The following is a 24,627-nucleotide window of genomic DNA, read 5'->3' on the forward strand; positions in this document are numbered from 1 at the left end:
GAAGAATCACTATCCATGGAATCAATGATGTCCAATTATGAGGAAAAGCAAGAGGATAATTAAGCAGTATTCTTTCAGTGCCATGCACTGCTTCACTGGCAAAATCCCAATTTGCATTTGATTATTTTTAAGACTGTGCAGAGGGATTTGGAGATGGCTCAGTCAGTCAAGTGCTTGCTGTGCAAGCGTGAGGACCTGAGTTTGATCCCCAAGATGCACATAAAAAGCCAGGCTTGGTGATGCATGCTTGTAATCCCAGCACAGGGGAAACAGAGACAGGGGCTCCCGGAGGCGTGGTGGCCAGCCGGCTGCTCCAAAACAGGACATTTCAGGCCTGCAGGAAACACTGTTTAAACAAAACAAAACAAAACAAAACAAAAGCCATGTCCAAAGGAATGGTACCTGAGGTTGATCTCTGGTCTTCATACACACATGTACATGCACACGTGCCATGCACACACATGCATACATACACAGATGCATGCCACACGTGAGCATAAAGTGTTCAGAAAGCAAAATAAAGAATTATAACACTAAAGTGGGTGGTAAACCTATGAATTGTCTTAGTACATTTTTCAGTGAGAGAAAATATGACCCTGTGTTCTTAAAGTATGTTAGGCAAAGAACTATTTCTCAAAGTATTCAGTACTGTGGGTCCCAAGAAAATGAAAGATTGTAGCTATTTTCTGTCCACTAGTGGGAAAGCAGCTTCATTAAGACTGGATGTGTAGGTGTACAAGCACAGTTCACAAGGTGTAAATCCAAGGCTGTATGTATGTGTCAAAAAATAAGCACACAGTTAATAAGGTACAGGACTGAAAAGACACTGTATGTGTTAAGTTTGTTTCTCAGTGTTGTTTGTACATCAAAAGCATTCTAATATTAATGATAGTCTGAAGTAAATGTAGTTCATGATCATTTCTTTTGCAGGTTTCATTTTAGGGAATAGAAGTTAGAGTCACTGGATATATTAATGTAACAATACTTTTTTTTTTTTTAATTATTAATTCTTTGAGAATTTTTTGCTGGTTAGTTTTATGTCCACTTGACACAAGCTAAAGTCACCTAAGACAGGGAACCTCCACTGAGAAAATGTCTCTGTAAGATCTTCCTTGTAGGGCCAACCTGTGCGACATTTTCTTCATTAAGGATTGAAGGGGGAAGGCCCAGCCCATTACTGTTGCGGTCACTCCTGGTATGGTGGCCCTGGGTTCTATAAGAAATCAGGATGAGCAAGCCATGGAGAGCAAGCCAGTAAGCAGCACCCCTCCATGGCCTCTGCATCAGCTCCTGCCTCCAGGTTCCTGCCCTGTTTGAGTTCCTGTTTTGGCCATGATGGCCAGGGATGTAGAAGCCTAAGCCAGTCAAGTGAAGCCTGTCCTCCCTAAATGGCTTTTCATGGTGGTTCATCTCAGCAGTAGGAACCCTAATTAGGATAAATGTCATGTAATGTACTCTGTTCATACTCTTCCCATGTTACTTTCCTTTGCTCCTCCCGCATTCTTTATGTAAGACAGAAGTAGATGGGCAAGGCACATTTGAGTTCTTGTAAATTTACTAGCAAGAGGAAGCTTAGAACTTGAATTTTTTCCCATAAATTAATATGATAGAACTGAACAAAAAAAGTGTTGGAAGGGAAACCGTGTAAAAGCCACATGCAGAGGGGCGTGTCTTCTGTCAGGGCAGGAGCTGGTGAGGGAGGAAAGATAAGGAGGTTGAAGCGTGTACCATGTGTGTGGCCGGGTGGAAACTACGTGGTTGGTTCATAGGTTTACTTTTTTAAAAAGCACCATTGAGGGTTTTGAAATCTGAAGAGCCTAAAGTTATCTTCAGCTAATCCTGAGTGTGAACCAGCCTAATCCCAAAAAATTGACAATTATTTCAAATAGAAGTCATTTTGCAAATTTATTGGCATTTTGGGGATACAACGGTAGGGATGCCTTTACAGCTTCAAGAACCTAGGTGTGTATAACATAATTGCCTTTGCACCTGAAGATAGAACTAGACAATATTTCATACACATCTCATGGAAAAATCATCCCTCTGTGATTTTTTTTTTTTGAAAGACTATCTTTCTGGATATTTTTCATTTGTACAAACCTTTGGCTTACAGAGAAACCTAAATCATGATACCAGTGTCGTAAAACTCAGTGCTTTGATTGTATTCCTTATTTGGCAGTGTTGAAACTCCATGCTCAATACAGTCCATGAAGTAACTAGCCACTAAACTAGGAATACCATATCAGGTCTTAACTATATGTGACTTGCTTCCCCCTTTAATTTTTTCACTGTATTCTTTTTATGCCCTTAAATATTTTTTCTCTGTTATCATTGTTATGTCTTCCTTATAGCACGGGTGCACACACACACACACACACACACACACACACACACACACACGCGCACACGCACATGCACACGCGCACGCACACACACATTCTTGGTAGTTGTTATCATTTGGCCATTATTATCTTGTCATTGGTAAAATGTCTATTTATACAAATCAAGAATAACACACCAATACACAGGAATTTTTCAGGCTGAGATGAGTTCTTATGCACTAGGAAGTTCTAGTGTGAGAAATCTGACTTGGACAAATGGGCAACACTTAATCTTTCATTTCTAAAACCTTGTGGTATAATAGAAAGATTAAGAAATAATTTGGCAAAATATTTAAATCCCCAATTGAGAAGATTATTGAATAATACATTCAATGAAAGAATATCTTGTAAATATTCAAAATATAAGAATAACTGTCTATAATCCAATTATTTGGTATGAGTCATTATTAAGTTGCCTAATTATTTTGCTCTCTGTCTGAGGTAATAGCTTTCCTTCTTTTGTTGCTATAAAATAACACACAATTGTTGTAACCACGTATCTATAAAAGGTTAGAAGTGAAGCTGCCTGTCAGCTCACCCTCCAAAGGTAAGATTTCTGCTAACATTATTCCTGCTGTCATGTGTTATATCTTAAAAATACATAGTCAAGTTGTGTTTGTGTTTTTATACATTGCCTTCACTTGCTGGTCAAGGTCATTGGATATTGTTTTAAAGAACATCATGTGGCTATAACATACCTCAAGTTCCTTACGCAGTAGAGAAGATGCCGTCACTCTCCCAGTGTGATGAAATAGAATTTGGTGTTCGTTTATGGTCATTTCCTGTGGATTCACTCTTAGAATCAATTATCAAGGCAAATTGGCGTGCTTACACTTCTTCATCCACACGGCTCAGGTCTTCGTGGTGTTTCATTTTGTTTTGCTTTGTTTTTGGCAAAAGCAAAAGCACCAATTTAAAACAGTCTCACAGACCTGGATTGTGTTTGAATAGTCTGACAAGTGTCATTCGTGGTAGTCTACCTAAAGAAGAACCAAGGTGCCACGTTAGCCGGTGTGTCCCTGTTAACACTGAACCACACTAACGCAACTCAAAAGAAAGTGGCGAGTAAGATGTTCGATCTAGAAAACACTCCTTACACAAGCATGAGAAACTGGCCATGGTCTTAGCATTGGGGAGCAGGAGACCAGAGGACCCCTGGGGTTTGCCAAATTAGGAGGCTCCAAGTGCAGAGAGAGAGAGATGGTGCCTTGAAGTGTAAGGAGAAGAGCACTTGAGGAAGGCACACAGTGTATACCTCTGACTCCAGAATCTGGCTCCAGAACCGTGTACACAGATGCGAGTGTAACCTCCCACATATGTGTACACATGCACATGTGTATACCTATATTATTCATACACACAAAAGAAAAAAAATGAGTTTGCAAAGCCGGGAAAAATCCTAAACACAAATTTGAAAGATTCTACTAGCCAAAGGTACGAAAAGCTTAGGTCTGTAAATGGCCTGAATGTGCACCCTAGACCTCACGTAGTGAAGAGAAAGACACAACTGCTGCAAATTGTCCTCTGACCTCCACACAGGCACTGTGGTACCCACGTGTATGCACAAAGTAAACAGTAAACAGATACAAAATACATACAAAGGTAACTAAAAAATAATTCCACTTCCTATATTAGAGCACAACATATAATATTATATAAAAGAAAAAGAAATGAAGCAAAATAAAAACTTATGTGGGAAATGGTAAAACATACTTATTCAGTAAGGATAAAGGGGGTTTTGGTTTTGTTTTCTTTTCTTTTCATTTTCAATCAATGATCCACTGTTATCATTTTAACTGAAATGTTCAGAGCACTGTTAGGCATCCTTTACTGTTCGTTTCACCACCCAGCTGCTGTCCAGCCGCGTTTCTGGAGGCAGTACCTCACACCAGCACCACCTTGCCTTTGGTCTAGGTGACCTGCCAGGGCTCTCTGTTCCCTCACCCCCACCTCCACCTGCAGCATTTCAGAGGGCAGAGAGTTCAATTCTGCTTTTCTTTGTGGGGGAGGCAGGAAGAGACCCCCCCCCCCCGCCCCAAGCTACTTGAAAGATGAGTAGCTAGTTTGGTCTTAAGAACGTAACAGTGAGGCCAAACTGTTGAAAATCCTTAAAGATAAGTGAAAGATTCAAAACAATAGGAATGGTGACTGTTTATTTTAAGCTCCCAGGGAAATAGTTTAGAACTAAGATGGGAATAGATTGAGTAGAAGAGAGATCCGGTTTGTCTTCACCAGCCACTGCGTCCCCATGAGCTCCCCCTATAGGAGGAGTGATGTGGAGTCAACTTAAATACTCTTTTTCCCCCTCAAAGAGGCCAAGATAGTGGCTGGATATGCAAGCATACTCACGAGAAGTAGGAGAGGTGTGAGACAGCCTGGGAGCAACGGGTCGGCTATCTGTGCGATGGGTTGTGGGAAAATACATTTGCCTTGAGACAAGGAAGCTATTATCTGTCTAAATAAGCATCGGTTTGGCTTCCTACGTGTTTTGGTGATGGTACGCAGAAAGCTAGACAGGATACCTCATGGAGCAAAATCTAAAGAAGAAAGAAAAGAAAGGGCAAGCGAGGCTGGTCTGATGCATGTCCATGTGTACATAGCAAGGTCCACTTACCATCATGTCGTAAGTACCTGGCTTGTTGTAGCCTTGGGAATCGCTCTTGAATTGCACCCATGAATTCAGAGATTAAAAGTAATTCATTACCATTTGAAATACCATCCCTAAATGAATTACCCTAGTGTCACTCATCTTACGGCTCAGAAATAATAGTAGTATGCTGTTCAATTAGTTGTAGAAGTGATTTTTAATAGCTGTGACACAATGGCCCATTGTCACTTGTTTTTAATTCAATTACTGCAGTACTTCAATTTATACTTTGGCTAGCTCTAAAGTCATGACTAGTATTCCATCAAACCTACCTAGAAAAAAAATCATATTGCATTTGCCTGATGATTTGTAAACAAACCTCAAAGTCACTTTATGAGCACTCAAAATATTTTTCAAGAAACCTAAATAAATGAATACATTTTCTAATTTTTGAAAATATAATTAAGGGAGATACTTGCAAATCAGTCACTGAGATTGTTTTTTATATAGTCTATATCAGAGTGTTAAATATGCTTAATATTTATGTTATGAATAACAACAGACCTCTGATTAAGTTTTGCCATGCTATCAAAGTATTTTTTCACACATGCATACAAGCATATATATATGTGTATATATATATATACATATACATATATGATATGTTACTATAGAACGCTATAAAGAAATGGGATCCCAAAAGAAACATTGAAGTAGAACTTTATCACACTTTACACTAAGATGAGGATTGAGATTCCTTCCCTACTTGAGGAACTCTCAGACTCGTAACAGATTATAATAATTCATGAGCATAGATTTGATGTTTATTGATCATTCTGTTTTCTATTTGAATTTATGCTCCAGCCAACCAAACTCTCTGATGCCTTGTTATATAATTACAGAAATTATGACCTCACATCTGACTGAGCAACTCAGTGACCAGTCCCTGAGCCATAATGATCCGTACACAGGCAGGCTAAGTTGTAACCCATACACACTGATTGATTCATTCAGCTGAGTGTTTGGCTGGCACCAGGTTTGGATGTGGGCATTAGGGCTTATAATGAAACCGTGTCCGGCCCACATAAGCCTACCTGTCAGCCAACATTCTAAATTACCATTGAAATACACTTTATTTTAAGAGAAGAGATTAGACTAAACAAACTTTCCTCGGGCTCATGCCTCAAAATGTCCCTGTTCTCGGGAGCTCTCATTTGTGTGTGAATATTTGCAGACTGCCAAAAAAAACAAATACGAAAAGGGTATCTGCAAATTTAGGCAAAGTATTTAATTTATTAGGGCTTAACAGACTAGTGCCGGAGGATGTCAGAAGAGACTAATTAACATTGATATGATGTAATTAACATTGACGTAATCAACATCTTTATTTAAGTTGACATCCTCATCTCAGTTGCTATGGGGAAAAAAAAAGCTGTAACAGCCAGAGAAGTATTGGTTGGAAATGCCACGATTCTAAGCTGTTTGGCACAGATGTCATTTACCCCAGACTGTGAGTGAATGTGACTATCTAAAGCTCCATTGCACAGCAAGGAGCTCAGGTGTATGGGGACTAACCTCTATCAAACTTGCTCATTCTGAATGGACCATTTCCACTTCCGGTTCAGTTTTAATATTTTAAGTTTGGTGGAAAACGTTTACATTGATCACCAAGATGATGCGATGAGGCCTCTTGGTTCTTTAAGTGGAAGGGTGAGCCCTGCAGCCCCCCTTCAGCCCACTGGGCACTGTGTAATCAGAGGGACTCAATCACCATGTCTCGTGGGGGGAAGGTATAACCAGGATGTTTGATAACTATGGTTTCATGGGCAAAATAATCACTGAAGGATGCTTTCCTCATCTTACAAAATAATAAGCTCCTTCTACACCCTGCTTGTACCAACAGGACAGGGCCAGAGGATGTCGTTATTCATAGAATGTACGTACAGTGTAGCTGGCACCACCCCGGCTTTTCTCCTCTTGTATACTCGTTACCACTGTCCTAACTTATGGTCAGGTGCTGAGAAGAAAGGACTTCTCATTTTGACTTGAATTAGACAGACACTTAAGCCACACCGTTTGTCCCCAAAGTGCTGTTTGTGATAAAACATTGTCTTAACTGCTGGCCACCTGTTTTAGAACACAGGCCCTATAGAGTAGCTTCCTCTGCCTATGAGACCAGGAACTCAGCAGGAACTCTGGAAGTCATGAAGCACTGTTCTGAACCCAGACACAAACACCTCAGCGAGTCCTGGGTGAGGAACCCAAATGCCCACTCATTCACTGAGTTCTAGGATCTGTGCAGTGCCAATTGTGGGAAACTAACCCACAACAATTTGGCAAAATCGAGCAGCCAGTCTGTATAGTATTCAACTACTTAGAGCCTTCCCTGCACACCAGTCAGCTAACACATTCTTTTAAACTAAATATCTTCCACTTTCTTAATCAAGGAACAGATAAAAAAAAAAAAAAAGATAAAGTCCAGAAGCTCAGGAGCGAAATGATCCAAATTCCAGAGCATCTGTATTGGGGGGAAAGCAGAACTCACATTTAAACAAGGCTCTCACCATGGACTCAGAGGACTTAGCATGTGCTAAGAGGTGGTCACCGGGTGTATGTGAGAAGGTGGAGTCTATGTTTTAAGCATGTCTACTTAGCTGGGCCTTGTAGTATGTACTTGTAATTCCAGCCACTTAGGAGACTGAGGCAGGAGGCCATTGGCTCAAAACCAGCTTGAGCTACCAAGTGAGTTCAGTTCCACTCGGTACTCTGTGCAACTCAGCGAGACCGAGTCTCCAAACTAAGAGGAGAAAGGGGGGCTGGGAGTGCAGCTCAGAGTCCTAGCCTTTGTCAGCAGACATGAGCCCATAGGTTCTGGCATCAGTACCAGAAAATATGAACAGTGACAATAACTTCATGTTTGCTTAAGAATACGAATTGGGGACAGTGTGTGTTCAGGAGTCACCAAAGGTCAAAACAACCAAGAAAAACATCACAGCATTGCATGTGTTGGGGACTTGAAATGTTTCTATAGGCTCATCCCTGGGGATCAGTATGTAACAAACCAGATTCTGACTTGTAAATACCAAAAGGTATTGTAACCCACGGGTAAAGTGACATTATTATGACCTACCTATATATTGCCAGCAATTGTAATTTCACAACCGAGAGTAAGCCTTTCTCTTTCTCTCTTTCTCTTTTTCTCCTTTAAGTTAAATGTCACTGTGGGGAGGGAAAACACACTACGAACTAAGTTTATTCAGATGGGGAAAAAAAATTCTTCTTTATTGATATGTTTTACTTTGCTGGCAGACCAGAGCAAAGGTTTTGTGAACATTTAAAAGATGAAAAAAGTGAAGAATCCCAGAAGCGGTTTATCTTGAAGCGAGATAACTCTAGTATTGATAAAGAAGACAATCAGGTTGGTTCTCCAGTTTGAGAGTGGCTGACATTGTTGTCCTTGAAGTGGGCTGACTGATGTTCTTGTTGTCCCTCTGTTGTCCCCTCCTGCCTCCCAGCCCCGCCCCCTGCCTCTGACAACCCGCTGCCCTCTCTCCAACCCCTTGGCCTCCTCCGTTGCCTCCCCCTCCAGCTTTCAGTGGGTGGCCACATGGCAATGCTCCAGTTGCTTAGCAATGGCTCTGTGTTGGGCTGCATGGGTGGTGCTTGGCGCAGTCTTTGCTGCATGTTGTGGTGGAGGTGGGGGGTGGGGGGGAGTCGGGATGCCGCAAGCTCCGAGCTGTGGGGGTAAGCTTGTCAGCCGCATTTCCAGATGTCTGTGTAACTCTGCCAGTCGCTCCACTCCCTACAGCTCTGTCCTTCCTTCCGTTGTGCCCAATTTGAGCTGGATTATCAATGAGGACCGATGAGCCAACCGGTGTAGCTGTAAAGAACATACCTTGTTATGGTGAGGACAGGAGGATTTTGCAACTACCCTAAAAATAAGTCTTCACAGAAAAGCATCGAGTTTCTGTTCTAGTCTCCCAGCCTTCTTCCCCTGTTTTATGGTCTATGTAATGTGTTTGCTTGTTTGCATGAAGTGTAGCAGAAACAGATCCCTGTGTATTTTTGCCTGTGACGAAACACTGTTGTTCTAGAACAGTCTTAATCATGGTCCTTGACCAAAGGTAAAGATACCTTACCAAATCTCTTCTCTGCGTGGGTAGGAGGGAGGGAGGTCACAAGCAAGAAAACCAAGTAAATGGCAACCTCACCCTACCCCACGCCCCGCCCCCTCCCCAAAAAAAAAAAGCATTTACAATAAGAACATCAGAAAATCAGGAGAATGCCATGACAATTGTGCTTGGTGTCTGACAATCAAAATAGGTATTTTTGAAACATGTCTTTTCTTTAGAATTTGTAAAGGTAAGACGATATGCCTCTTACTCAAGGTCTCATGTTACTTACTCAAACTGAGTCACCCTGAGCCAGCCTGTGCATCTCTGAATGTGAACTGTTCTTTTTAAAGAGCCTAGTCTCCATCTGAACCTCTTTGTCTCCCACCAATGCTGCCTCCGGCCTGGGCTGCACCGGGGGCTCTTGTTGACTACGAAATATGCCTGTGTCGTGTACTCCATAGATGTCTGTGAATGTGTGGATGAGTGCGCGTAGTGCAGAGAGTATACTGTTCAGAATGGCGAGCGATAGGCAGGAAGCAGCTGAGAGGCAGGGCGTGGGCCCCAGGAGAGGACAGAGACCATCAGTTCTCATGCTGGCTTCTTTGGATGGTTACTTGAGCTTTCTCAGCCCTGACCAGCAGACAGGTTCTCTAGGCTGAGTTTCTGTTCCCTCTGCAACTCACAGGGTCAGCCACTGAGTGGACAAAGATGGCTGAGGAGCCAGAGACCATCCGCAGGTTTCTTTCAGACTCCCACTTTCTCTACTTCCTTGTTCCTCCTTCTTGAGATCCCAAATATTCACAGCCGCTTCATCCCTCAGGCCCCCTGAACTCACTTTCCCGCTATTTCTGTCAGGAGTTGGCCTCCTGTTGGGGTCAGACACACTCAGCAAAGGTGAAAAGGCTATTCCTGCCCCTCCCAACTCTGGACCAGTCCCTGAGCCATATGCAAGCCTGTTCGTTTTTGACATAGCCATCCTACTTTCTTTCATAGAGGGTAAAACCAAGAGTAACACAGCCTTCTTATGTCAGCATGTCACACACAGGTACACACACACACATACACACACACACACACAGAGAGAGAGAGAGAGAGAGACATGCATGCATACATACACAAACACACAGAGAGGTGAGAGAGATATATATGCATGTACACACACATATGCATGCACACACAAACATATACACAAACACACACAGACACACACACAAGCATGCATACACATACACACATACAAGCATGCACACAATACACATACATAAGCACACAGAGATACACACAAGTCCATGTGCCCCAGCCTAGCCTCCTCAGGGAGCAGAGGGGGTGGGGCTTGTCAGGCTCCAGTAATGGAACTGAGCATTTATTATTCTCAGCTGACAGTTGCTTAACAGCTCAACATGGATAACCCTCCTGATTTCTTTTCTCTGTTCAGCAAAACAGAATGCATCCATTTAGAGATGACAGACGAAGTAAATCAATTGAAGAGAGAGAAGAGGAGTATCAGAGAGTGAGGGAGAGAATATTTGCACACGATGTGAGTAGTTGTTTTAATTGCCTCTTGAGTACGGTCCTTCCATCAGCAGAAAGGCCCCCTCGTTCCTCACACAGAGCTGCCAGGGAGTACAGAGGCCGGGACCAAGGAGTGAGTTACAAAGAAGGAAACTCCAACGTTGCTGAGGAGAGAACCTGGTTCAGGGATGTGGCGCCAACAGGCCCAAGAGTCTGTGTGTGTCCCCAGGGCATGACCTACAGGAGAAGATGTGGCTTGGATCAGTACAGAGACAGTCGATCAGAAAGGACCGTCAGGTCCGGAAGTCCCTTTACCTCCACACTAGATAGCAGATAACCTACCAGTGAGCCTGGGCGATGGCCCAGTGAGAGAAGTGCCTCCTGTGCAAACATGAGCACCCCAGATCTCTAGCACCCTTGCAAAAGGCAGGCGTGGGGATGGGCTTCCAGAACACAAGGACTAGGGGGGGCAGAGACAGGTGGATCCTGGGAGCTCACTGGGCAAACCCTCTGGTAAATTTGCGAGCTCCTGGTTCATTGAGAGACTCTGAATACATACAAAGTGCAGAGCAATAGAAGGAAGTACCGATGTGGGCCTCTGGTCTCCACACGTGCACCCAGGCACACCCATGTGCATATACCACACACATGCTTCTACAGATGCACACACATGTACATGTACACACATGCAAACGAAAGGATTTTTTACTTCAAAATCAACAGAACCCAGATGAATTTTAAAGAAGTATGTGTTAGCTCACATACACACACACACACACACACACACACACACACTCACATACTCACATATATATACACACACACACACACACACACACTCACACACACACACTCACATATATACACAGAGTATCTTCTGAATTCTTAGCAAATATGAACCCTTCATTATGCAAAAGCTAGATGTGATATCCATTCCCCCTCTTGATTTTACATAAAATCAAATTTATGAGCAACTTATCAAGAGAATAATCACTAAACAACTTCTTTTGTTGTTATTGTTCAAAACTAAAGAACATGAGGTTGGGTTTTTTTCTTTAATATTATTTTTACCCATTATGCTCAAAACCAAATGCAATTAAGTTAGACAAAAATTAAAATGTTAAAATTAAAAGCTGGATTTCAATGCACATTAGTTAAAACTCTAAGAAACTGCCATGGCTTGCTATTCTATGAAGTCCTTGGGAGTTTATCCCTGCAGCAGTAAAGGAGGCTTCAGTGTGATCCTCTGTGGTAAACACTTCCAGCATCTTTAGTCAGGTCTAATGTCTAGTTCAGTAACTTGTGACTCGGGAACACACCAAGCCAACTGGACATGTGGTCTCTATGTGCCTCCGTTTTGGGAAGGTGACTTCAAGCCAGAACATGTGTCAGCATGCTTCCCCCCCCCCCCCACACACACACACAGACACTTGTGCTAATTCAATAGTTTGCAGCTGCAGAAGAGGCAACAGCTACCATTTTTGGTTTCACCCTTATAACCTCTCTACCTCACTTTCCTTGAAAATACCGAAATAGAAGCTTAATGATTGAATACTCTGGTCCCGAGTTCTTAGATTAGGAGAGCACAGGAGAGGAAAATGGAGGCTATTGTAACTGGGGGTGTGGGTGCAAGTCTGGAACATGTGCACGGACCACTCAGAACTGATTAATTAAGAGGAGACAATGACTACAAATTTTGTCCTTGTCATGAGAGGGCAAGAGTGCATGTGGAGTGAGCTGGCAGGTAGCTCATTCACCTCTTGAAGACCTTCAGAGAGAACTTCTCCAGGATGCTCATTTGTCACGTATTCTTTGATCCTCATTCTCTTTCCTGCATGCACTTACCTATACACGAACAATTTTCCCTCCCACTCTGGTTATGACAAGGCAAGAGTTTTAAGGAGTGTGTCCATATATTGAGAAAGCACGTGCCCATCACCACACAGCAGGGCGTGGACAATCTTGTTTTGTTATTACCTTTATGAAGTCGCACCCCAGTGTGACAGCTAGGTCCCAGGAGACACTGTCTCAGCTACCTGTCTAGAGAAAAGAATGGACCCGCTGATTCTTGACTCCACAGGAAGATGGCCACACGGACAAGGGGCCTGCGTGGCTTTCCTTCACTGCACGCAGGGGGTCCAGGGGGAAATACAGCTACTTCTGGCCATGTTAAGCTTCACTGGCCCCAGGAATGGATAATACTCTTTTCAAACGAAAAGCAGATCTGAGCGAGGCAGAGGCAGAGCTTAGGTGCCAAGACATTGCCAGTCCCGCTAACTCCTGGCCCATGTAACTTGGCAGCCTGCTTCTGACATTGCATGCAGCCTGATACTACAGGGCAAAGTTGTAAAAATGAGTGCCTTTTGGTCAAAACACACTCACAGAGGAGGCTCCACAACTGAGTGACGCCCTTCATATCATTAGTAAAATGATGTTGCTTGTGTTTCTAAGGGGAAATCTCTCTGGTTGTTTAATGCCTTCCTATGAGTTCTCACAATCCCTACAAGCCTAAGAGAGGAAAACTCCTGTCTACTGGGCTTTGCTCCTTTAGCCCATGGAGATAACTTGTCTCTGGCACTCTGTTGTTACCTACTTAGCGAATATGATGGATTATCCCCAAACTTAGCAGCACAAAGCAAACAAAATCTACATTATGGCCTCACCGTCTCTGTGGAGCTAGGCATCTGGCGTAGCTTGGCGGCGGTGATAGTTCCTAGTCTGTAACAGTGGGCTCCAGTCAGCTCTTAGCTGGGCCCAGCTCCTGAAGGTTTAGCTGACGGACTGTGAGCTGTTTCCAGATCCACTCACATGGTGACTGGCAGGCCACCCTTGTCACTGGGACCAGGCTGTAGTCTGCAATTGTCTCGAAGATGAGCTTCCCTGGAGGCTGAAGAAATGGCAACGCACCTCCCCCAGGAGAGTGTGATGACCCATGAGAGAAATGGAAGCAAGTCTGTTCTGACGTCATCTCAGAGGTGACCATTTCCCTCTGTCTGGACACATAGACCAACCTGAGGATGACGTGGGAAGGTTGTGAGTGTTAGGGTTGAGGTGACTCTGTGTTAGCCAGAAGTTACCACGGCATCTATCAACTCAAAATTCAAGCATATGTAGCATGGCCAGATGAACACATTTGCACGTGGACAGATCTTCCTCACCGCTCATGGACAGCCCACTTCATGCAACACTCAACCAATGCACCTGCAGTTCCCTAGCTTATAGATTATTATCACAACTCAAACTTTACATCAACTGAACTATTAAACCAATACAAAGGATCCAACATAAGGGCCCTGTATTTTAGAGGCCTACTCTTTATTCTAACTATTCTTTGATTTTATTTTCTCATGATTAAAAAAAAAACAACAAAATGAACAAAACCAATTTTGCTCAGCACGTATTATTTAAGCAGGAGCTATTCAAATATCAAGTAAGTATAATTTCCTACCTGAGCAAACCACAAAGAGTTCAGACGTTATTTACCCTTTAGCAAAACTCAAGCTTACTTTAAAATTAGAAATATTCTTGAGTGTTTTGAGGAATCATCTTGGTGCCTCAGATGGGAGTGTGAGTGTTTGATAAACAGTGTGTGTGTGTGTGTGTGTGTGTGTGTTTTATATACGCAGCCACGTGAACAAAACAGGCATGTTGCCTTGGTGATATGCTAGAAGCAATTTCAAAGATGGCTTCCAAAGTTGGGTATCTTGAGATAAGACTGCTATCTGGGACTCTTAACAGTTGCAAGTGTGCAGACAAACTTAGCTCTCAAATAATAGCCAGTATGTCTCTATTATCAGTCATATGTGGAAGAAATGTTATTTCTTTGGTGAGAATTTAATCTCATGTTCTGGTCCCTTCCACCTGATGTTACAACCTTGGGAAGACTGGTTACCAAGGAAGCCTATTCGAGAAAGGCCGGTTTTTGCTGGAAGGAATTTTGCTGAAAACATCTGTATGTTAAGAGGGTTCCTGCTAGCCCCTCCAGCATGTGTGGGGTCTGCCCTCTGCAAGCTTCTGAGAGGCCACTGGCTGTGAGCACAGTGGAGGTGGAATGTGGGGGAGAATTCTAATCCATTAAGGAAAATCATTTTCTCTTTTGAAAAAAAAAAAAGGAGCCTTTTATATCTGGGTATGCACATAAGTGACAGCTTTAAACGCTGTACTTAATTACTATGACACTTTTATCTTTCTCTGCCATTAAATGTGCAAGTTATTAATACTCCCATTTCTGAAGTTTATTTCCACGAGCCACTGAATCACAGCCCATAGCTGTCTCACTTATAAGAGTGTGGGGAACAGCTCCAGGGGAGACGCTTTGGAGGCTCTTTTAAACACTCAGAGGTGTACCCTTGAAGGATAACTCGGGCGACAGGCATCTGATTTGTTGGTGTCTTGCTTTTTCATTCAAAGAGTTGAGGTTGTCTAATCTCTCCTTACCTCCTCCCAAATGGTTTGTAGTTAAAAAGTCTGAAAACCAACTTATTCAAATAGCTTGATTCTCCAATTCCAGGGCCCGTGGCAGCATTATAAGGCCCACTGACTTTTTCCCAGACACTGAAGAGAACCTGTGTCTAAACTGCCTTTGGCTTGGTGGAAAGAAGTGAATTCACTGTCTGAAAGAAAGTGGAAAACTATCTGCTTTGCTTCTCTGAGTGCTGGCTTCATGAAATGCACATTTAATTCAAATAATTAATTGCTTGCAGGGCCTGTGGAGATGGCTCAGTTGGCAGAGCAAAGCATAGGGACGTGAGTTTGATCCCCAACACAGCCAAGAAATGCTAAGGCATGCCCCATGTTTATAACTCCACTAGAGAAGCAGAAACAGGTGGATCCCAGACTTTCCGGCCAACTAACCTACACTTCTTGGTGAGTTCTAGGTCAGCGAGAGACCCTGTTTCCAAAAGAGCAAGGTAGGGGTCTGCGAGATGGCTCATCAGGGAAAGGCGCTTGTCAGCAAGTCTGACAGCCTGAGTTCAAGGCCCAAATATCCAGCTGGAGAAAGGAAACAACTGACTGCTGCAAGTTGTCTCCTGACCTTCACATGTATACCTTGGCATGCACGCATGCACGTGCATTCACACACACACACACACACACACACACATATGCACTCACGCACACACGCACACACATACATGAATGCAAAATAGTTTTTAAACCACCAACCAAGTGAATAAAACACGAGACAGCATCTGAGGAACAGCACTTGAACTTGTTCTCTTGTTTCCACGCACATACACACACATGTGCACAGACATACACAGACATGTGCTCACATGCACAAAGAAATGACAGAGTCATTATTATCTCTGTAGTACAGTGGACCTGCTTGGTCCCTATTTATCCCTTTTATTCATTTTGAAACATATATATATATGTATATATGTATATATGTACACACACACACAAACACACATACACATACACACACAGATGGTACATAATAGACAGACAGACAGACACCCTGGACATAGCTCTTCTGTATTATTTCCCAGGCACAGTGTGCTGTTACATAAGCACATCTCTGCTTTGCATAGACTTCTCTTTTTCTTTCTTTAAGTTTAACCTGATCCACCTTTTCCTTAGTAGGTAAAGATGGTAGTATTTTGTCTTCCCTAGAGGTGGGTCAGTAACGGTAGTAAAACAAAGCTATTGGCTTTCTCTGTGGGAAAAAAAAAAACTAAATAACTAGACAAAGGACACTTGATGGCAATTTCTAATTAGATTTAACTGGACAATGCTTTCTTTGATCCTGTCCCCTCACCTTAACTCAGATTAATAACTGATGACACTTCTTCAATCTTGAGAGACCTGTAGGCGTCTCCCTCTTCCGTGAGGATGTATCACAGTGAGGCAGGGATCTTAGGATTAGCTTTCACAGTTCTGCCATCCCTAGGTGGATCCTGTCAAATCTGCTTATTGTGCCTTGATTTGAACCTTTGCCCTTGGCTGGTGTCTGATGTTGCGCCGCTGCTCAGAACTCGATGTTCACCTGCCTCTCCAGCTGTTTCCCACATTTCTCTTTTGACCTTGATCTGGATCCGGAACTTAATCTGTTCATCCTGGGAGACTTCCTGGTGGGGGTAAATACCCTGTGCCACCGAGAAATGGTTACCCTGTGGACGACGCTAACCTGTTTTTCTCCTTTAAAAATCTGATCTTTTTACATAATTTCTAAATCTTTTTTTCCCCTAGGAAGGGAAAGTAGCTTTAAAATCAAACAAGAATTTGAGAGCGTTCTGCCAATCCAGCATATCTGACGTGGTGCCTTTTGTTTTATTCTTATTTTTCAGTCAGTTTGCTCTCAGGAAAGCCTATTCTTGGACAACAGGTAAAATAAAATTTGTGCTTCTTGTGTCTTTAGAGGAATGGTTTGTCGTGTGTCCTATACATCCTCATGTTCATATGTATCCCATATATAAGTGTGTACCTGAATATATGTATGAGAACATGCATATATCTATGTATACACACATATATATTCACATATATGTTACTTGATATCTTTAAAAGCATTTGAATTGAGGAAGCCGTTCTCTTGGTTACCTTTAGACAGAGGCTTAAGCATTTTTGCTCAAAGTCTGTTTCTGGCCCTCCCAAAGATATACTCTTGGCAGCCTTGACATGGGATTAGAGACCGAGTGGGCAGCCAGCTTTCCTAGTTTATTGGCCAGGACACTGAAAGTATATTTAGTATCATCAGCCATTTCTTGTATCCCATCGCTTTAATTAGCTATGCTTTAAAAAAAAAACAGTTTGTTATGATTTTAAATTTCAAGCTGTAAAAATTTCTCCATCTTTCTGAAAGGGCTGATGCGAAAACTTGCTCCGAACCGCTTTTCGTGTTCATCAATCTAGCTGGCTGAAGTTTTAGAGAGGGAGGTGCTTGAAAGAAAGTGTCCATGGAATTCATAGATTGTCTTGGGGTTAAGAGCAAACCTTTTAAACTTAACACTTACCCTTTTCAAACGGTTTAAAACTGTCACACATAGTAAAATGTTCCCATGATTCAATTACGTGGATTCCAGGCAAATGAAGGAAGTGACATGAACTGCACTAACAACATTTAAGATTAATAAAAAACCTGCAACTTGATTTAGCAACACAGGACTCATAAGTAAAGTGGCAGTTAATTTGATTTCAGGTGTCAGCGTAATGGTGTCCCTCTAAATCTGATTAAAATGGAAGCTGATTAAATGCTAGTGCTCAGAAATTCAAACTGGACATCAGCGGTAACTAATCTAAAAGGTAAATCGTTACTGTGTTAGCGGTTGGAAATCTCGAGAGGATCACCTCTTTTAGGTAAAAAGAAAGATGAAATATGTTCATATGAGACCCACACAGTGTGTGGCACAATTCTCCATTTTGAGGAAAACTGAGAGTCCATAATTGATTACCTCGGTGATGACGTGAAGCATTTCAGAATTTTACACCTGTGTCAGAGACACTGAGTATTGACAGCTCGGTTCCATAGAAACACATTTCTAAGTGCTCTCACCAACCATATTTCTCTACCGTATTTCCTCCTTCTAGTCATTGACTCTTAAATGCCTAGACATTCAAGTTGGGTCATATTCAATATTTTAATAATTGGTCCTATATGTCCATTGCCTATATGAACATGTCCTGATAGTCCAAATTGGATGTATCTTCATAAAAATTAAATTGCATATTGAACACTTATTTCTGAAATACTGATATTTCTGAATATCAGTTCTGAATACTGAATCTGAAGAGTTAATGCATAATTTTATAGTTATCTTAAGGAAAATATCAACAAATATATTTAATTAAATTTCTATCTGGGTCCACCAGCCTCTTCTGTTCCACTTTCTGTTTCCACAATTCCTCCCTTTGCCTCTCTATCTGGCATAGGATAAAGACCTCTGATGCTTAACTTGCTACCGTGAATTTATTCACACAAACTTTAACTTCACACGGGTAGATTCTAGTAACGTGGGGTTGACTTACAAGCAAGGCATGCTGTAATGGGGTGCGCATCCCATCCCGCATAGGGCGTGGCAAACCCTTAGGCTTTATGTCATAAACACCATGTTTTTCATTCCCAGTAGGCTCCAGGAAGACATTCACATATGCAATGAGACCTATAAGAAAAGACAGCTCTTTCGGTTGGTATGGTTTACTTTCATAAACTTTGTTTTCAGACGATGTGACAGAATCCGTGTGAAGTATAAGTGTTAGTATGCAACTTTTCTGTTCATGGAATAAAGTTGTTGGGTTTTCTTCTTGTAGTGTTCGTTACACAAGTGGACGGGTGAGAAATAGCATGGGGAAGACAGGACTGTGTGTGCTCTTCTCCCAGGAAGTACTGTTATGTGGAGGAGTCACTGTGTAACCTTGTTGACCGCTCTCAACCCCGCCAGGACAATATTAAGCACAGTGCAGCTTTCTCCCTGGAAGGCCGTAATGATGTGTCCATCCCCAACACTAGAAACTGATGATATCGATGATAACTCTATTAGGCTGCTTTTTAAAATCACTACTGTCCGTCACCGTATCTCAAACATTATTTTAAGCACTTGCTTAATTTTTGAATACTTAAGTGATGCCCTTGAACTCCTTCCCTGGAAACCCAGACCCGGAACTCACACACTCTGTGGTATGGATGAGACACAAGCCTTTAATAAGCCATTTCCTCTAACACAACTCCTGCGTCACCTCCTGGCAAAACTGTGATATAATCAGGGAAGCCATGCCAACGTGGAGCCCGTCTCTTACCCGAGTCACTAATCTCAAGATGCTCAGGATATATAGATTATTGTAAAGGTGGCTCTGAGTACATGTTACTCCTAAGTTGGGGAAAATAAAACCATAGTGTTCAGAAAGTAAAGGGAGATGCAATTAGTTATCAATAAGCAGAGAAACAGAGAGAAAGGTACGTTTGCTTTGTGACTATCCTGGATAGAATACTATTTATCTACCAAAAAGCTCCAATAACCACTATTTTCTTGGATGCTGGTTGCAAGGGACCAAACTGAACTTTTAAAAGTGGGAAGACATTTGAGTATGTGCTTTTCTGTGGTGTTTATGGATCCATACCAAGTAGACATGGAATTCATTTAGGACTCCAGCCTGCTAGTATTGGGATAAAAAAAAAAACAACAACAGAGAAATAAGAGTTACATTTCAATTTGTACATATATATAGTCATATATTTTAATTTGAAATCTCTTTTTGGTATCTCCTAAAAAGCAGAAATTTAAACTCCCCCCTTCTAAAAAAAAATGCATGGGTTCTGGCTTAGGACGATGATTTGAACTGCCATCAGGGAAGGTATCATAGGTCACTTTATGGATTGGGGGACAGTATAAATCTAGATGACCTCACAGAGTTGCTGGAAACAGTGCTACTATGTCAAGGGTGTCAACAACACCCTGGAAAAATGGGGGTCATCACCTTTGCAAAGAAAGTCTCAGCCTAGCTGGCACTTTTTAACATATTCCTGTCACAGAGGTGCAGAAGTCAGGGTAGAAGGGATAAATGAAGTGAAATCGATGGTGGAAAGGAAGGATTGCCCCCATCTGGAGGATTTTCTTCTGCCACTGTCAGCACGCTGAGGCGCAGGACTCACGACGCCTTCCCCATCCCTGCCTCCAGATCTTCAAGCCAATGCATTCCCATAATGAATATTCCAGATCACCTACAGAGGAGATTATTGTCCCGTTCCTGGCTCACTAGTAGTTACTAAGGGATGATTTAGCTGCACGTTGTCAGACATAGGTCAACGTAATCCGAATTATCCAAGAGAAGAATGACATTGAACTTGGATGTTGGAAAAGCAAACTGTACTGGGGACCCACGCCCTTGGGAAGGCAATTCTTCTACAATGGCCCCAATACCTTTCTTAAATTTCTAAAGGTGTGTAAATTAAAGGCCCTTCGCCATTGGCGAGCACATCTCCTTCTTATATCAGGCCTCCTCTGAGGAGGTGCCTGTTACTTCTGAAAGCATCTTTCCCCAAGGCTCTGACAATAGGCATGGTAGGAAAACTTTGGTGTGGAGGTGTTTTCAACCACAGTGCCTCATGAAAATGCCTTGTATTCTCTGATTTCTCTATTCCACCCCATCCCTTGCTTCTCAGAGCTCCTATTGGCCTTTCCTAGTTCTCAAGTGTGTTTCTCTCCCTTATCGTCTCACACACACACACACGTTTCAGAAGTTGAAACAGGAGCTAAAAGCTGTGCTTCTGCTCAGGTTGTCTAGAGTATTTCTCTCAGATCTCCAGGCACACCCCAGCTCCTCAACAGGACATTGTTGACTTAAAGAGATTGGTTTTCAACAAAGCTTTGATCAGGGACTAAGATTTGATTCAAACATTGATTATGCCACAGCACATACTGCTGTGAGGCTACATGTATTAGCTGTGAGTAATGCCCCCTTCACTCGTTTATACCCCGTGGAAATTCTAGGGTACTTTAAGGATACATTATTTCAGCAGAGAGAAAAAAATATCTTTGTAAATATGCACAAAGTTATTCTTTAAGGGACGGCTCAGCAGTTAAGAGCACTGACTGCTCTTCCAGAGGTCCTGAGTTCAATTCTCGGCAACCGCATGGTGGCTCACAACCATCTATAATGTGATATGATCTGGCCTGCAGGTGTACATGCAGGTAGAGGACTGTATACATAATAATAAATAAATAATTTTTTTTAAAAAATGGAGATTGAAAACCAATGAAACTACATTTTTTTTCTCACAAATTTGCATGTTCCTTGAAGAAACTCTGGAGTTGTCAAAATTCAGCTTTAGCTCTTGAGTACCTTCCATCATATTAGATGCATTTTGGATGAAAGTCTTGTACTTCAAGAGGCTTCTAAATTTTCCACTGATGCCCTTGGAACCTCTCATGGCAAAGGGTAGTGTCACCCTGATGTTTCCATAGGCTCTTCTACCCGAGAAGGACTAGCAGACTGTTTCCTTAGATGACTGAGATTAAAGCCACAGCACAAACTCTCAGCGTGAGTTCACGCAGAAAGTCCGCGGTCACACTTTTTTTTTTTTAAATCTTGCTGAACAAAGAAATCATACAGAACATAAACTTGGAAAATAAATTAATAAATAGCTTTTCTCTGAGGCCAATTATTTAATGCTAAAGAAGGAAAAAAATAACTTCTTTCTTGGGAATTATTTTTAGAATTATGTAAGATGATAATTACCTCTGAACATGAATTCATTATTGACTGGAGTCAGGAGAGTGTAGCCACTTTTCTCTCAGAGAGAGTGAAGTTCACAATTATATTTTAGAGGACTCATCTCTGTTTCCTTCACTGCAGAGGGATCATGGAGTCTTTAGGTTTGGATTTCCCATGTATAATGTGTGCCATGTGTCATATGTCATATGTTATGTGTCTTTGTGTCATCCAGGTATTTGTAACACTGAGGCGGAGGGAGGGTGTTCAAAGGGTCAATGAGAAGAGTATAAATGGCTAGTCTACTGAGGGTCGATCTCCCCCTGAATCTTTCTGATGGCTCCGCAGGGGAAACCGAGACAGCTCAGGAAGAACTTCCGGGAGCCGGCAGAGCAGCTCTGAGACTGAGCTTAGATGGTCCGACCACCAGCGGGCCTGGAGCAGCACAGATTCAGACAGCTCCAACCGCAACCTAAAGCCCACCATGACCAAGACAGCAAGTTTTGGGGGCATCACGGTGCTGACCAGGGGCGACAGCACATCCAGTACAAGGAGCGCTGGGAAACTCTCCAAAACAGGTAGGTATTGCTGAGCGGGTCCCTACGCTGGGGCTTCCTGGATTCTACCCAGGCTATATGCTCTCTGTTTCTCTTGACTTTGAATTAACCAATGGCAGGAATATTACTTTCATTCCATTTAGGGAATCAAGAAGGTATTATTTATTCATTTTTAAAATTTTTCTTTTTTTACATCTACATTTATATTATTACACATACATACAAAAAACTGCCTACAGCAAGAAGAACCACGAAACAATTGGGAATTATATAAATGTTACATTCTTAGTGTTTTGGCTATTTGTACTTATCAACCTGGAAGAAGACATCTTTCCTCTCTTGATGCATCTTAAATTCTGAATGTAAATCAACATCTATCATCTCTCATCTCTATCGACTTAAAACATCTCTCTAGACCTAAAAACGTCTTAACCCCTAAACAACTAAGCTTAATTGCAAAACTAAACTATCTGGTCTTCAACCCCATCAGAGACATGAGAAGGAATAAAATAAATTATGTGAGTAGACAGGAGGGATTATCTAAGTGGGTTATTGTGTCTTTCTGGCTAGCCACAGACTTGAGGCTCATCACTAAAGCTTCTTGCTCCTTATTTCCTTACTGGTAAAATCTAAGTTGTCAGGTGTCCTTAGAGATGGATTACCTTGGCAAATACAAATGACAATTATTTAACGAAAGTTAGCGACTGCTTTTAAATGTAATGCTATGACACATTCCTTGTAAGGTCATTATAATAGCAACAGATTCCATTCCTGCAGGGGCACACTGTGCCCCCTGATCCTGGGTTTGTTATTGTTTAAGTGGTATGTACCTATTTCCTCCTCTGGGGCATATAAATGATGATACATTTAATGGTTATTAGGAAGACAAAAAGCTTCACTGTATGCAAACCGGTATGAGTAAGCGGCATGTTGCAAGCATCCAATCAGATACTTGTCTATACTTACTATGGCCATGGAACGCTCACATCCCTCATCTGCGGATGAGAAAGGCCAGTTCCAAACTTCACTGAGAAGCGAAGGTGACTTGTTTGTTTCTTTATGATTTCTGCGTTATTCCTCCTCCTCTGGGGGAAATAGTCATATTTTAAAACAGACAACTTAAGGAAGGTGCAAGTGCTTAGGAACCGCTGGCCAGCGACATAGTCAATTCACTTGAACCACGGCTTCGGAATGACGAGTGTAGCCCTCAGCTGGATGGCTCCATCTGTGAACTGCTCGCTTTACAAGCGAAAGGTCTGGAGTTCGAGCCTCAGAGCCAGTAAAAACTGGGGCTGGTGGCCTGTGTGTTAGTAGTCTCAGCAGTGAGGAGGGAAGAGGTGGAACTCTGGGGCTTTGCAGCCAGCCAGCCTAGCCTATTAGTGAGCACCAGGATGTTGAGATCCTGTGGCTAGTGCCGGAGGGATAACACCAGATGTGACTTCAAACTCTTACACTGAAAAAAAAGAAAAAAAAGAAGGCAGGGGGTGTGGAACACTATCACTTGAACTATCACTGGGACTTGAACTGTAATTCCAACAGGTCCTGGATGTCCAGGAGTCGGGTACAGGAGATGGATGGAGAAGCCCATTTGAGGCTTAGACATCATCATCCTGACTGCTCTCCAGACTCACGCTACAGCGGGAGAGACAGAGTTTGCACAAAATCCAGGTCCATTACGCTGATAGCTTTAGCATAATTACGTTGTTGACAAATTCCTCCTAAGAAATTATCTCATGTTTTCCTACACAGAAGGCAAATTAATAACATTTATTCAGAGACTTCGCTATATACATATCACGGAGCTCCTTGGAGAGCGCAGGTGGGTGGGGGCCCTCATCCTGAGAGCTCTGTTCACTAGCTGTTAAGCTTTGGATTCTGACTCTAATTAATTGCTCTCCTTTCCCAGTATCACAGCATCTGAAATGCACGCGAGCCGCCACAGTGCACTTGAACTCTTGTAAACTAAGAAAGGTTAAACAGTTTCAGTTCTTAAGATGCCGAAACCAAGTACCTTAAATGGCGCACTTAAAAAAATTCCAGCACCCCAAAAGAGCTCTTACCATTTTAAAATTAATCACCATTTTCCACGCACCAACCCCCTGTCACTTCCAAAGCACAGCTCTTCGGAAGCGTTTAAAACACTTCAACAATGTTAAAACGCCACGCTCTTTGGAGAACCATTAGAGATTATAAACGCTTCAGACATTTTTTTTTCTTTTTCATTTAAGTGTCTGTCTTCAAAAGCTTGTCAAGGTGCAGGCATAGAATGAAGAAAAGAAGTTTTTTTTAAAAAGGAGATCAAGAGAGGATGTCAAAACAGTCTT

General features: G+C 42.3%; 1 protein-coding gene across 20 annotated transcripts in view; it reads left to right on the forward strand.

The window, feature by feature from the left end:
* Window positions 1-24,627, forward strand: part of ARPP21 (cAMP regulated phosphoprotein 21) — a 167,912-nt gene that overhangs the window by 67,503 nt on the left and 75,782 nt on the right. For 9 of the 20 annotated variants that reach the window (XM_084753523.1, XM_084753522.1, XM_084753525.1 and 6 more), the window contains 5 exons: window positions 8,278-8,386; window positions 10,519-10,620; window positions 16,889-16,926; window positions 18,665-18,724; window positions 22,095-22,324. In XM_084753523.1, the coding sequence (XP_084609649.1) occupies window positions 8,278-8,386; window positions 10,519-10,620; window positions 16,889-16,926; window positions 18,665-18,724; window positions 22,095-22,324 (539 nt within the window). Of the gene's footprint in view, window positions 1-8,277; window positions 8,387-8,776; window positions 8,873-10,518; window positions 10,621-16,888; window positions 16,927-18,664; window positions 18,725-22,094; window positions 22,325-24,627 lie in introns of those variants that run through there. The other 11 variants (XM_084753514.1, XR_014773758.1, XM_084753515.1 and 8 more) reach the window with 11 other exon arrangements.

This window comes from Acomys minous (assembly GCF_964271855.1).
Source record: "Acomys minous genome assembly, chromosome: 13".
Lineage (NCBI taxonomy): Eukaryota > Metazoa > Chordata > Mammalia > Rodentia > Muridae > Acomys > Acomys minous.